The sequence below is a fragment of the Electrophorus electricus genome, chromosome 11 (assembly GCF_013358815.1).
Source record: "Electrophorus electricus isolate fEleEle1 chromosome 11, fEleEle1.pri, whole genome shotgun sequence".
Classification (NCBI taxonomy): Eukaryota; Metazoa; Chordata; class Actinopteri; order Gymnotiformes; family Gymnotidae; genus Electrophorus; species Electrophorus electricus.
The window spans coordinates 25,278,671-25,293,670 of NC_049545.1; the positions used below are offsets into that span (position 1 = coordinate 25,278,671).

General features: G+C 45.1%; 1 protein-coding gene across 1 annotated transcript in view; it reads left to right on the forward strand.

Moving 5' to 3' along the window:
- The window catches only part of znf827 (zinc finger protein 827), a 56,644-nt gene that overhangs the window by 33,692 nt on the left and 7,952 nt on the right, over positions 1-15,000 (forward strand). The window contains 6 exon segments of the mRNA XM_027031002.2: positions 1,812-2,051; positions 3,522-3,576; positions 3,679-3,782; positions 9,604-9,741; positions 11,632-11,803; positions 12,762-12,928. Of these exon segments, the coding sequence (XP_026886803.2) occupies positions 1,812-2,051; positions 3,522-3,576; positions 3,679-3,782; positions 9,604-9,741; positions 11,632-11,803; positions 12,762-12,928 (876 nt within the window).

Below are 15,000 nucleotides of genomic sequence, written 5' to 3' on the forward strand. Positions count from 1 at the left end.
GGAACATAAACTCGTCTGTCCTCTCCTGCCACACGACCTCCAGAATCAATGCGTGTCGTCATGGCGAGTGGGGGGTCTTCAGCACACGTCCAATGGAGTGGTGTACTGCACGACACCACTGGACCAGAGAGCACTGGAGATAAATTCTCTGAAAAGATGTTTCAGGCTTCACTATCTGACAGTCTGATGGCCACATGGGTTTAGCGGATGGCAGGAGAACACAGAACCTACTAGAACGCAGACTGCCATCAGTCTGCTGGAGGAATTACACGGTGGAGCTGATTTCAGGGTTCGGGCCTCTCGGTTATAATGAAGGACAAAACATAATTTCAGTTAGTTCTGCTTGTGATTGTAGTCAGAGTTTGGGGAAGTCATCATGACTGTGTCCTTAGAGGACATGCACAGAGTCCTGGCCTGAATCCCACTGAACACAGAATCCTGAACTCAACCCCACTGAACACAGACCTCTGAAATCAACCCCACTGAACACAGAGTCCTGTACTCAACCCCACTGAACACAAAGTCCTGAACTCAACCCTACTTAACACAGAGCTCTGAACTCAACCCCACTGAACACAGAGCTCTGAACTCAACCCCACTGAACACAGAGATCTGTGCTCAACCCCACTGAACACAGAGTCCTGTACCCAACCCCACTGAACACGGAGTCCTGAACTCAACCCCACTGAACACAGAGCTCTGAACTCAACCCCATTGAACACAGAGATCTGTGCTCAACCCCACTGAACACAGAGTCCTGTACTCAACCCCACTGAACACAGTCCTGTACTCAACCCCACTGAACACAGAGCTCTGAACTCAACCCCACTGAACACAGAGATCTGTGCTCAACCCCACTGAACACAGAGTCCTGAGCTCAACCCCACTGAACACAGAGTCCTGTACTCAACCCCACTGAATGCCTTTGGGATTAATTGGAACATCAGTTGCTAGCCAGGTCATTTCATCCAGCAGCAGTCCCTGACTTCACACACACTCTTTGACTGAATGGGTGGAAACGCTTTCCAGAGTGGAGGCTGTTATAGCCATAAGGGAGGCCAGCTCAGGTGTCTGTTGTCCACACAGTGTACGATAAATCTGACACGCTGATAAATCTACTGGATCATTCTGGTTTTCTGAATAATTTTCATTGTAAACTTGAAAGCTTTCATATAGCCTCTAGCTGCAAAATATTTGTAATTTGAATTCATTTAAGTTCATACAGTTCATTTGAATGCAGTTGAGTGAATCTTCTTGTCAGTCAATGAGCTGATTTTTCCAGACACACACTAAACATCAGCATCATTGAGGAATCCCCACTGATTCCAAAACCAGACTGTCTGGAAAACATGCCTGTGGCATTCACCAGCGTCTGCACACCACCAGTTTGGAAATAAAGGTGGTTCCTTCTATCCTGACTAAACTCTTAAATGGTGCCAGGATGTTGGGTCTCGGCCCTGACCTGGATGTCAACAGACTCAAGACTCTGAGCACTTTAGTTTCTCTGGGCAGGTGACATGCAGATAGCTCAGACTAGCCATCATACTGCTGGTATGGTCTGGTTTTTAGCATTACATTTAGACAGTACAGTTTAGGCACACACACACAGCTTGATGTAACACATGTCCTGTGTTGACCATTTTGGTTTTCTCAGGGTACGACAGGTATTAAACCTCATTTTCATCTGTAAACGTTGCTTTCAACCTCTTCAGTGTGGGTGAAGTTTATGAGTACAGATGATCACCTAATGATCACCTAATATGACCAAACATATAACTGATTAACCTTTGTCTCTAAATGCCCCTTTCCAGAGAACAAGAAGGACACCTGTCTCCAGAAGGTGACAGTGAAGGCGGAGCCCATGGATGTGGACACGCCCCCAGAAGTAGCCCCACCCCCCTCACACCTACTAGGCTTCAGCACTTTAGGGGCATGTGAGAAGAAGGAGTCATTGGCTAGTATCTCAGAGCCTCTGCCCTGCCCCCAAAAAGACCTCTTCTCCCAGGACATATCAGTCAAAATGGCCTCTGAGCTGCTGTTCAAACTGTCTGGTGAGTGAAATAGAGGCTGTTTGTTTCGTGCGCTGCCTCTGAGGGGGGTGTCTTTGGTGTTAAACGGTGGCAGGACTGGGCTGTTCTGGGGAAAGCACAGAGAATTATCTGTGGTCCGCCTGCTCTGCGCACTCCTGCCAGTTACAGCTCTCTGTTTAAATGCCATGTAGCACCTCTGAAGCTTGAGAACAACCCTCCGCTAGCATCACCCCCCTCTCCAACACGTGCACACACACACACACACACACACACACACACTCACACTATTCACACAATACAGCCAGAATCTGTGAAGTGTTGGTGTGTGGGTGTGGATGTGTGTGTGGGTGTGTGTGTAACCTCCCCTCCATCAAAGCCTTGTACTCTGATCATCACCATCTGAAACATTCTGGCTCACACACACTTGGTCACACACACTTCCTCTGCGTATGTCTCTTTCACTCTCTCTCTACTCTCTTTCACTCTCTCCTCTTTCACTCTCTCTCTCCTCTTTTACTCTCTCTCCTCTCCTTCTCTCGCCATCCCTTTCCCCCCACCCCCTCTCTACATCTCTTGCACCATTGTCATGGCAACCCAGAGAGCCCTTCCATCCTCTGGGAGTCATGTGACAGAGGGGGTGTCAGAGGGAGGGGCAAGCCCAGGAAGTGCCAACTGGAGAGTGGGGTCATTAGCTACACCCCTCCAGCAAAGAGGCCTGGATGCTAGAGCAGAGCCACTCAGATCGCCCACAGCTGCTCTAACATGCTCTAAAATAGATGATCTAACATAGCTGCTCTAGAATAGATGAGCGAACATAGCTGCTATAGCATAGATGATCTAGCACAGATACTCTAACATAGATGATCTAGCATAGCTGATTTAGAACAGGTGATCTAACATAGCCGCACTAGCATAGCTGCTCTAGAATAGATGATCTATCAGATACTGTAACTTAGCTGCTCTAGAATAGATGAGCTAGCATGGCTGCTCAGGGATAGCCGCACTAGCATAGCTGCTCTAGAATAGATGATCTAGCAGATACTCTAACTTAGCTGCTCTAGAGTAGATGAGCTAGCGTGGCTGCTCTAGCATAGCTGCTCTAGCACAGGTACTCTAACATAGCTGCACTAGTATTGCTGCTCTAACATAGTTGCTCTAGAATAGATGAGCTAACACAGCTGCTCTAGAATAGATAAGCTAACAGCTGCTCTAGCCTAAATGATCTAGCATAGATGATTTAACATAGCTGCACTAGCACAGCTGCTCTAACATAGCTGCTTGAGCTAACATAGCTGCTCTAGTATAGCTGCTCTAGCATAACTGCTCTTTTTCCTTGTGTTCTGACTTAACTTTGAGTCATCAGTGTTTAATGGCCCATTTACACTGGATTTGAATGAAAAGTATCTGCTTTATCAGAATAAATTTGTGTTTTGTGCAGTGGGAGAAAAGAATCTTAACCTTTGAACCCCCGGCTGTGTTTCTGTGTTACAGAGAAAGTAAGCAAAGCTAATGAGAACAAAGACAGCGCAGCGTACAGCATAAACAGGTAATGGTGCGGCCCATGCACCCACTCGGAGAACGCTCTGGGACCAGTACAGCTCTGGGACCAGTGTGGCCAGGCCTCTCACTGCCCCGTGTCTCCTTGCAGCCCTTTCCTGGACGACCACTTCAGACAATCACCCTTCAGCTCGCGCTCCAAGAGTTCTTCTCCTGCTGAGGCCAGTTCTTCCGCCAGAGCCGCCCACCAGCAAGGTACACACACCACAACGCCCTTCCCCTCCTCCCTTGCCAGCAGCGGACGCCCCCGCTCTGCCCTGCTGGAGGCACGTTGCTAGGCTCAGGCGGCTTTCACAGGCCCTGCTGATCACCAGCTCTCTGCCAGCATTGAGCCACAGTCTCGCACTCTCACGCTGATCTAACATGGAGGGGGGCCATGAGCACCCTCCACACTCTTTGACCCCAACATGTTTTCGTACTTTGGCATGATAAGTACAAATCTCCTGTCTGCTCCAGAGCTGCGGAGCTGGAGCAGGCACTGTGCCCTGTGCACACCCAGCCCGGAGGCCTCAGCACTGGGCTTCTCGTGCTCTGTGCTCCCTTTCCCGGCCCGTCTGCCGGAGGGTAATTAGTCGTGCGGGAGCCTGGCCCGCTTCCTTAGACCAGTTAATGAAAAAATGATTGGGTTTTTATGTCCAGGGTGCCCTGAAAGTTAATTCACTGAACACATACACTCACGCATGTACACACAAGCATGCACACACACTAAGTGTACAAGCATGCACACACATGGTGTATGCAGTCATGACCCCGGTCACTCCTTCTGTAAGTCGTTTTCATTTCTAAATAGTTCACACCTTTGGTGACCTGGTGTGGGTGGTGACTCCTGCTCCACATGCAACACACACAACGCCTTCAGATGCTGGATTTCACCACAACTCTACAGTTCATATTTAAAACAATCCAGATTTTTTGTTCAGTGTAAGCAGTACATATCTGTACAGTACTGTGTGTATGTATGTGTGTGTGTGTGAGTGTGTGTGTGTGTGTGTGTGTGAGTGTGTGTGTGAGTGTGTGTGTATGTGTGTGCTGTGTGTGTGTGAGTGTGTGTGTGTGTCTGTGAGTGTGTGTGTGTGTGTGTGTATGTGTGTGGTGTGTGTGTGTGTGAGTGTGTGTGTGTGTATGTGTGTGCTGTGTGTGTGTGTGTGTGTGTGAGTGTGTGTGTATGTGTGTGCTGTGTGTGTGTGAGTGTGTGTGTGTGTGAGTGTGTGTGTGTGTGTGAGTGTGTGTGTATGTTTGTGCTGTGTGTGTGTGTGTGTGTGTGTGTGTGAGTGTGTGTGTGTGTGTGTGTGCGTTAAAACCTGGGTCGTCTCCTGTCTGTCACTAATGACCATTTACCCATTAAGCGCTGGAGAAGCTGATGTGCACACTCTAGTGCCTCTGTTAACCAGCCTGACCCACAAGGATCCTGATGGCACCGACCTTGTGACCCTGCGACCCTGTGACCCTGACTCACTGTTTGAACCAAAACTCAGGAGCATTTAGTTCTCATCAGACAAACAGAAACTTTTTGAGGAGCTCACAGCTTTATAACAAGTAGGGAGAGAGGTAGAGACAGACAGAGAGAAAGAGGGAGTAAGAGAGAGAGAGTGAGTGAGAGTGAGAGAGGTAGAGACAGAAAGAGTGAGAGAGAGGTAGAGACAAAGAGTGAGAGAGAGGGAGATAGAGTGAGAGTGAGTGAAAATGATGAAAAGCGCATGTGCAGACAGACAGGAGAATGACAAACAAACAAAGCGTGAACAGTAAGCACCCGTTTGAATCTGGGAGTGACACAGCATATGGGCACCCCCCGGTCCCCTCTCTCCCAGTGCACTGTGGGAAGGTGAGATTCCTCACTGATGTCCTCAGAGGCCTGGTCGTGTCACATGGTTGCTGAGTCACGGTGCGCGGTTTCTGATTGGCTGGGAGTGGGTTGGTGTGTCTGTGGGCTTGTCTGACTCAGACCCCAAACCCGCTCTTTCCAGCACTCACACTGTAGCACTCACACTGCAGGGAAAACACCCACTGCAGCTGAAATGGAAGAAGCTCTCTTAATGTGACAGAACAGAGGAGCACAGGTCTCTCTCACACACACACACACACATTATGCCATACCACATAGTTAGGTAATTGTGTGCCTGATGTACTTATTTAATTACATGTTACTTCTAATCCAGTTGGTGTTGTAGGACCAGCACAGCACTATTAGCACAGGACTGTAAACGCAGGTTCATGCATTCTAATACTCTAAAACTCTATTACTCTAAAACTAGTAATGCTCTATTACTCTAATGCTCCGATACTCTGTTACTCTATTACTCTATAACTCTAATGCTGTAACGCAGACTGCCAGAGTGCCGATGGGCGTGGAGCAGGACGTCCAGACTCCCTTGATAGTGAAAGACATTTATTAACACACAACGTGGACACCAGTGGTGGCACTGACATATAACATTGACAGGGAACATTGACACTCAACACGTCACAAGGATAACCTACACATGATTAGACATGATACAAACAGGTGTTGCCGCTACATAGCAACAATGACCAACGGGGAGCATGCACTGACAAACCAACATATATCATTAAAGCCTATACAGGTGTATGCTATACCGGGGGGCGTGGTTACAAATGACACGTGAATCCCCCTGCACGCGGCGGGCTGTACCACGTGACTCGTGGGGGGAGGAGCATTCCGTGAGAAATACCCTATTACTCTAAAACTGTAATACTCTAATGCTATATTACTCTAATACTCTATTACTCTAAAACTGTAATACTCTAATGCTATATTACTCTAATACTCTATTACTCTAAAACTGTAATACTCTAATGCTATATTACTCTAATACTCTATTACTCTAAAACTGTAATACTCTAATGCTATATTACTCTAATACTCTAAAACTAATGCTCTAATACACTAATGCTCTATTAATCTAATAGTCTATTGTTACTCGATTACTCTAATACTAAATTACTCTAAAACTAATACTCTAAAACTAATGTCCTATTACTCTAAACTATTACTTTATTACTATATCACTCTAATGCTGTAATACTCTATTACTCTGAAACTCTATTACTCTAAAACTCTTAATACTCTTACTCTAATGCTCTAAAACTGTAGTGCTCTAAAACTCTATTACTCTAAAACGCTAATGCTCTATTACTCTAATATTTTATTATTACTGAATTACTTTAATACTCTATTACTCTAAAACTCTTAATACTCCATTACTCTAATGCTCTATTACTATATTACTCTAATACTCTATTACTCTAAAACACTATTATTACTCTATTACTCTAAAACTAATGCTCTTATACTCTAATACTCTGATACTTTAATGGTCTTATATATATATATATATATATTTATTTATTTATTTCCCTATACACCCCTGTTTTTTTTCCTCAGTTTGGACAGAGCTCTCCATTTCACTCCATTTCAAACCGTTTCACTGTGAGTTATACTGTGTATGACTATATATGTGACAAATAAACCGAACTTGAACTTGAACTTGAACTTAATACTCTATTACTCTAATACTTTTATGCTCTAATAACCTAATGCTCTAATATTAAATGCTAATATGCTCTGATCTCATCTCATTGATTTTCATGTGAGCTGATACGACATCTTTTTTAATTTACTTGTTACTATGTAATAGTGATTGTTTATGGACAGTTTAGTTTTTATCTTATTTTAACTTTTTTTGGTCGATTGCTAAACAATTAAACACCATCTTCCACAAACGTCAGAGGAAATGGAAAGTTGGATGATCTGGACACCCCTCCCTCTCAGAGTAAGCCCTGAACCTGCCGCAGTGAGTCTCAGCTGTGAGTGTCAGTGAGACCCCAGACCAGCGCGGACAGATGGAGGTGTCTAGACACCTGTGTGCACTGCTGACGGTGCTTCTGTTACTGGGGGTCCAGACGCACACACACAAACAGCCATACGTTCCTCCAGTGGTTGCCCAATGGGGTTCCTCCTTGCCCCACGTTTAGACCAGGCTCTGGGGTGGAAGTGAGCATCCCACTAGAGACGTCCTTCAGACTGCCTGCCAAGTCTGTCGCATCTGGCTTTTAATGGTTTTAATGGCCATTAAGCCTTCTGTAGCATGTCAGAGACACTGCTCTCTCTCTCTCTCTCTCTCTCTGTCTCACAGCCCCTCTCTCTCTCTCTCTCTCTCTCTCTCTCTGTCGCACAGCCCCTCTCTCTCTCTCTCTCTCTCTCTGTCTCACAGCCCCTCTCTCTCTCTCTCTCTCTCTCTCTCTCTGTCGCACAGCCCCTCTCTCTCTCTCTCTCTCTGTCTCACAGCCCCTCTCTCTCTCTCTCTCTCTCTCTCTCTCTGTCTCACAGCTTCTCTCTCTCTCTCTCTCTCTCTCTCTGTCTCACAGCCCCTCTCTCTCTCTCTCTCTCTCTCTCTCACAGCTTCTCTCTCTTTCTCTCACAGCTTCTCTCTCTCTCTCTCTCTGTCTCACAGCCTCTCTTTCATTTTACAGCCTCTCTCTCTATCTTTCTCTATCTCTATCTCCCCTTTTCCCCTCTCTGCCCCCATCAATCTAGCAGCTCACTCCACAAAGGACAGCCTCCAGAAAAATGGGTCTGTTTATGAGGAGCCGTTATTCTGGACACACACACATGCACGCATGCATGTCCACACACTGAGTACATATGCAGAAGGCCCAGTGTGAGCATGTATTTACTGGTTGAGGGTGTAGAGGTGTATCCAGGAACTAGCCCAGCTGTGCGTGTCATTGGTGTGACCCACAGACACCCACACGTGTTCAGTACTGTGTCCCACAAATGTGCTTCCAAATGCCTTGGACTGGTGCCTCTGCTGTTTGACTAGTGAATTATGCTGATGTCACTGTGGTGTGTCTATGTGAGTGTGTGTGTGTGTGTGTGTGTGTGTGTGTGTGTGTGTGAGTGTGTGTGTGTGTGTGTGTGTGTGTGTGTGTGTGTGTGTGTGTGTGTGTGCGGTTTGGCACACACTCACACATATGATGCCTGTTAGAAGAACACTAATGTAAGTCAGTTGTGTGTGTGTGTTTATGTTAAAGCTCCACTAGAATAATAGCCCCTCACACATGCTGCACCACCCAGCTATTTGAAGGGACTGCGATGTGCAATGACGAAATTTCCCTTTGATTTATTTATTTATCTCTCTCTCTCTCTCTCTCTCTCTCTCTCTCTCCCTCTCCCACTCTCTCTGTCCGTTGTCCCCCCCCACTGGGAAGCGGGGAGACATGGGGCTGCATTTTAATTGGATGCCAAGCCAACCACCTTCATCAGAAGGTTAATTCTGTCTGCCTCCTTGTGGAGTACTGTTCTTTCTTTCTCTCTGTTTTCTCTCTTTCTCTCCCTCTGTTTTTCTGGGAGGTGTTTAGTAGCATGGACAGAGGCTCTACTGCACCCTACAGTGACTGTGTCAGGTGTTTCCACTAATATCCACCGTATTTCACCAATATTTACAATGATATTTCACTAATATCCACCATATTTCACTAATATTCACAATAATATTTCACTAACATCGAAAATGATATTCCACTAAAATTCACAACGATGTTCCGTATATATCCACCACAATATTCTGCTAATATCCACCATGGTATCCCACTGAGGTTCGACTTTGTCATCAGACAGGTAGCAGCTCAGAGTAAGCGCCAGGGTGGAACTGCACTGGCTGTCATGGTCACTGCGTGCTGTAAGGCAGAGTGGGTCCTGGGATATTAAGAGATTTTATTTTAAAAAGGTCTACAAGTGCTAGAGACAGATGTGTTCAGGGCTAATAGTAGATCTCACAGTCAAAGAGACAAGGTTATAAAAACCTCATGAAGTTGTGTCTTCTGTTCAAGTGCTGGGAGAAGGGTGTTATGGGACCCTGCCTGCTTGGACAGTGTGAATGATGCCCCTTTGAGCTGTGCTTGGCTGGCTGTGGTGGGTGTGAGAGTGTGAACAAGACATCGGAGCGCACCGTTCGGCGGCCTGACACTGTCCCACGATGCTTTGCTGGCTGTGCAGACCTGGAGAAGGCACTGGTGGAGGTGGGGAACGGTGTGGCGCCCTGGACACTGAGCGAGCAGCTATACCCCTGCTCCGTGTGCGGCAAGGTGTTCGGCCGCCAGCAAACGCTCTCCAGACACCTGTCTTTACACACAGGTGAGCGGCCTCACACACACACACAACGCCCACCACCCGTACTTACACAGAAACACACACATTTACAAAAACACACTCTCATACTCACAGCTTGCTGAAGCCTGGTGCACATATAGGTCACTTGTTAGAAGCTTGCTAAAAATAAACGCTTCATTAAACAGACTCCAAACGGCAGACTCCAGGTCTTTCCGACCCTAACAGCAAACTTGTAAAAGTTGAGTTGCTTTTGCCTGAACAAACACAAACTTGTCAGGTAGCGTTGCACGTTAACATGTCCTAAACCCTTCCCACAGTCCTAGGGTAGTGACAGGTTTTTATGTGTACGTGTGTTTACCTGTTTGGGTACACGCACGTGCAGAGGTCATAGCTTGTGGGAGTCACAGTTACGCCACCCAGAGGCAGAAAGACGGACTTGACTGTACAAACAGTGAGCAAGAATTTAGCTAATAAAGGGTAAAGAGAGGAGAAGTGTTGGAGAAGCGCTAATAAAATACAGATATTTATACAAACTAGGGTTAGGGGCAAAGTTAGGGTTGGTGTGTTTCCCTGGCATTGTATTCAGGTACATATAAATCTCAGGAAACCTGATTGCTGACCGCATGTCGATGTCCATGAACCACTGGTTCTTTGGTAATGTGGACACAATGCTGCCCAACTGCCTTTGAACAGATAATGGCTTCTTTCATTCCTGGTTTTACTTTTTCTCCTAATAAATAAATAAATGCAGCCATGTTGCAGAATGTTTTGCCACTCAGTGAGACTGGGGGGTGTATTCCAGCAGAGTAACAGTAATGTGCACCCTCTGTACTAAACAGCACAGTAACAGTAATGCACACCTTCTGTACTAAACAGCAGAGTAACAGTAATGCACACCCTCTGTACTAAAAAGCTTTGCTGTGTTGGCCAGACTAAAGCTCCAGGTGGGTAAATAATGTTCACTATGCTTCCTTTAAGGTGATTTGAATCCTGATTGGCCTTTTGGGCAAAGTGCCCAGGTGCTTAGCAACCTGGAGCCTGAGGTCCCCACAGCTGGTCCTGGGTCAGTTACGGCCCACAGAGCCGTAGAAGCTCTGCCAGCATGTGTGCAGGGACGGCTGATCTCTGAACAGCAGGCCACCTCAGTCTGGCACTTGGGACGCCAGGTGGGGTCAGGAGATGCTGTTCTGTTCTTGCTATATGCTTGTCTGCATTGTTGAACAAATATGAATGCATTTGATTTCAGCATTTTAATTAAATGACATATTTCATCCTACAACCCCATTACCATAAAAAAGCATGCAATTAAGGCAATGCATGGAAAGACTTGGCTTAATTAAACAAAGTTTGTGAGTGCGGTTCATTTAGTGTGTTAGCATTACAGTATCACTTCTGTTAGCCTTGAGGAAAATTCCTCTGGAGTGGTAGCACAGAGAAAGGCACAGACACAGCGGTGCACTCAGGCTAGTTGAGAGGCTACCAAGCGCAGGGCTAGGGTGTCGCACGAGTACCAGCCTGCTGTACTCACTCTCCTCTGACTCTCCTCTGACTTAGCTCTGACTCTCCCATGACTCTCGTGTGACTCTGCTCTAACTCTGCTCTGACTCTCCTCCGAGTCTCCCCTGACTGCTCTAACTCTCCTGTGACTCAGCTCTGACTCTCCTGTGACTCTCCCGTGACTGCTCTGACTCTGGCTCTCCTGCGACTGTGCTGTGACTCTCCTCTGACTCTCCTGTGACTCAGCTCTGTCTCTCCTCTGACTCTCCCGTGACTGCTCTGACTCTGGCTCTCCTGCGACTGTGCTGTGACTCTCCTCTGACTCTCTTCTGACTCTCCCGTGACTGCTCTGACTCTGGCTCTCCTGCGACTGTGCTGTGCCTCTGCTCTGACTCTCCTGTGCCTCTGACTCTGCAGAGGAAAGGAGGTACAAGTGTCACCTGTGTCCCTACGCAGCCAAGTGCCGGGCCAACCTAAATCAGCACCTGTCAATCCACTCAGTCAAGCTGGTGAGCACAGAAGCTGAACACATCGTTACCGCAGTAACAGCTGACAGGGGAGAGCGCAGGAACTGCCCCTTCTACTACAGGTATGTGGTCTTGGAAACACACACACACACACACACACACACACACACACACACACACTCACACATGTATACATGTTCCCACACACACCCACACAATTTCCCTCCCACCCTTTCTCACTCCAACTCACCTCCAAAATGTTTTGTGTTGTAATCATCAGGTGAGCCTGCCTGTGCTGTGCGTGTGGGAACATGTATACATGTGTGAGTGTGTGTGTGTGTGTGTGTGAGCATGTGTGTGTGTGTGTGTGTGTGTGTGTGTGTGCATGAAATTACCTGTAAATATCCAGACCTACACATGCACAAACATTAAAGGACTGGTTTCCTATTTTTTCAGCCCATACCTTATTAAAACTGTTTCTCTTACTTTGGAACTGGGCATCACACAACCTTCCTGATCTCTTTAGGACTGAGAATCTCCTAACCATTATCCATTAACCAGTACATAAAATGAACTAAGGTTTTTAATGAAGGTTTTCTTAAATTTATTTGTGTGGAAATGTATAAATGTGAAGTACTACAGCAATTGCAACTGTTACATTCAAACTGAATAAACACAAAATACATAAAGATGTGGGGAATGCTGTAAAGTACTCTATGAGATTATCATTTTTGAAAAGGTGATTAATCAGGGTTTTTGAAAGCTTTAATGTTCGTGCTATTGAAATGTGTTAAAATACTCACCAATTTTCAACCCAGATCTTATAACATGCATATTTTGATTATTCTACCCAAGCATGGGTTTACCTGACCACTGCACTCGTTTAGTCAGTGTGCTCTCGCTCTTTGAAACATTGATTACCTGCATCAGGTGTGCTCTCGCCAGTGCGACCTTTTAACAGATATTTATTTATACACACACAGACACAAACCCACATGTATGTACACCACATAGAAAGCACATACTAAGAAATTTCTCCTAAAGTCTCACTGGGTTTCTCTTTCTTTCGTGTGCATGTAGCTGTCGTGTGTGTGGTTTCCAGACGGAGCTGAATGCCCAGTTTGTGAGCCACATGTCTCTGCATGTGGACAAGGAACAGTGGATGTTCTCACTGTGTTGCAGCTTGTGCGAGTACGTGGGCGTAGACGAGACTGAGATCAAGGCCCATATCAACACGGAGCACGCAGGTCAGAGCCCCGCCCTCCAACACTATACTCCCACTACACTCTCAGTGTGCTCACATTATACTCCCACTAGAATCAGGGACAGCTCACTATACTCTGTGTTTCTCACACTCTACTCCCACTATACTCAGGACCAGCTCACTGTATTCTCAGTGTACCTACACTATACTCCCACTATACTCAGGACCAGATCACTATACTCTCAGTGTGCACACACTGGTACAGTGTGCTCCCACTATACTCAGAACCAACTCACTATACACTGTGTATTCTCACACTCTACTGCCACTATACTCTCAGTGTACTCACATTCTACTCCCACTATGCTTAGGACCAGGTCGCTATACTCTCTGTGTACTCTCGCTACACTCAGGACCAAATTGCTATACTCTCAGTGTACTCACACTATACTCCCACCACACTCAAGACCAACGCACTATACTCTCAGTGTGCTCACACTATAATCCCACTATACTTGGTCAGTATGGTCACTACCAAGTTACCACCGTTGGCCCCTGTGAGTGACAGTTTTGTGGCGATGACTGAGGATAGTTATTGAGAAGCGTGTGTTACAGTGTCTGAAACACATCATTTGAAGAAATTCACTGGAGACAAAAAACTCTTACCAGTTTTGTTCAAGTCAGGGTACTGCCAAAAATTAAATGAATAAAACCTCACGGTAACTGCACTATGCCACACAAAATGTGTGACACGGTATTTATTCCTTTTCCTAATGACACCATGGAGATATTTAGTGTACCAGCCTCAGCTTACTGCTGTCGTACATTCACCTGTGACCAACATGAAAGCCAATCAAAATCAACATGCAAATAAGACAATGCATATTAATAAACCACACCAAGAGACAGGTGACTGACTAACCCCAACATTTGTTACTGGTGCTGAGTTCATGACAGCTCTTCTAAATTATGACAGAGCAGCAAAATTGCATTTCTCCTCAGTTTACATCTGTTTATAGTTTCCTCTCTTGAACATTTGAACTTCATATGATAAATTTGCACTTCATATGCTAAAAGTTCACATATATACATAGACGCATACAAGTAAACAGCAGAGATGTGGTTTTTCCTGGATAAAAAACACATTTACACGCCTCAACCGATTTCATCAAGTCATTTTATATCTAACGGTTTGTGAGCTGTGTGGAGTACGTAAAATTTTGTCTCCGGTTACATCGAATCTCTATAGTTATAATTGCTACAAGACACAGAGAGGAGTGTGTATAGATAAGTATTAGACAGACAGGTGTAAAATAATTCAATGTCATGAGTAATCATAAAAACGACCTTTGTCAAACATAGATTTGGCTTGTTTTCCATGCTTAATACATTAATACAATGTACATTAAATATGTAGAAAAGTTTTACATTGTGCAAATGGCTTTAACTTTTCTTGTGCTCCAGGTCAAAGCACAGCTATCAATATAGTACTAATAAATGATCATTATTTACAAAAATGGAACAATTTTTTAAAATACATATAAAAAAGTTGTGTGCTTTCTATATTTTGTATTCTAGATTTTATAGCAGTGAAAGGATACAGATATACTCCAAGACAAACAATTACAGACAAAACACAAAGTGAAATAAGATTTCACCTTCATTAATCCCCAGCGGGGAAATTCAGATGTTACAGCAGTATAACATTGACATGATATGGTTTATATATATATATAAATAAATATAAATATAATATATTATATATATATATATATATATATATATATATATATATATATATATATGTATATATATATATATAGTGTGGAATATGTGTAGTATAGTATAATGTGAGATGGAGTAGTATAATGTACAGTATAGTACAGCAGGATAACTACTTACCACTGGCTAAAGTTGAAGAAAACAAAATAACCAGGTTTACGTATCTGACTGTAATACACAGAGTGTACGACAGAGAAAGAACAACAACCAAAAAACATTCAGCCAAGTGTGAAAGTGAACAGATCTCAGACCCCCCGGCTTGTAGTGAGCACTAAACATGTCGGACTGGCTGGCGGGAAACGCTCCCTCCTCCACGTTAGCTGCAGTTTGATC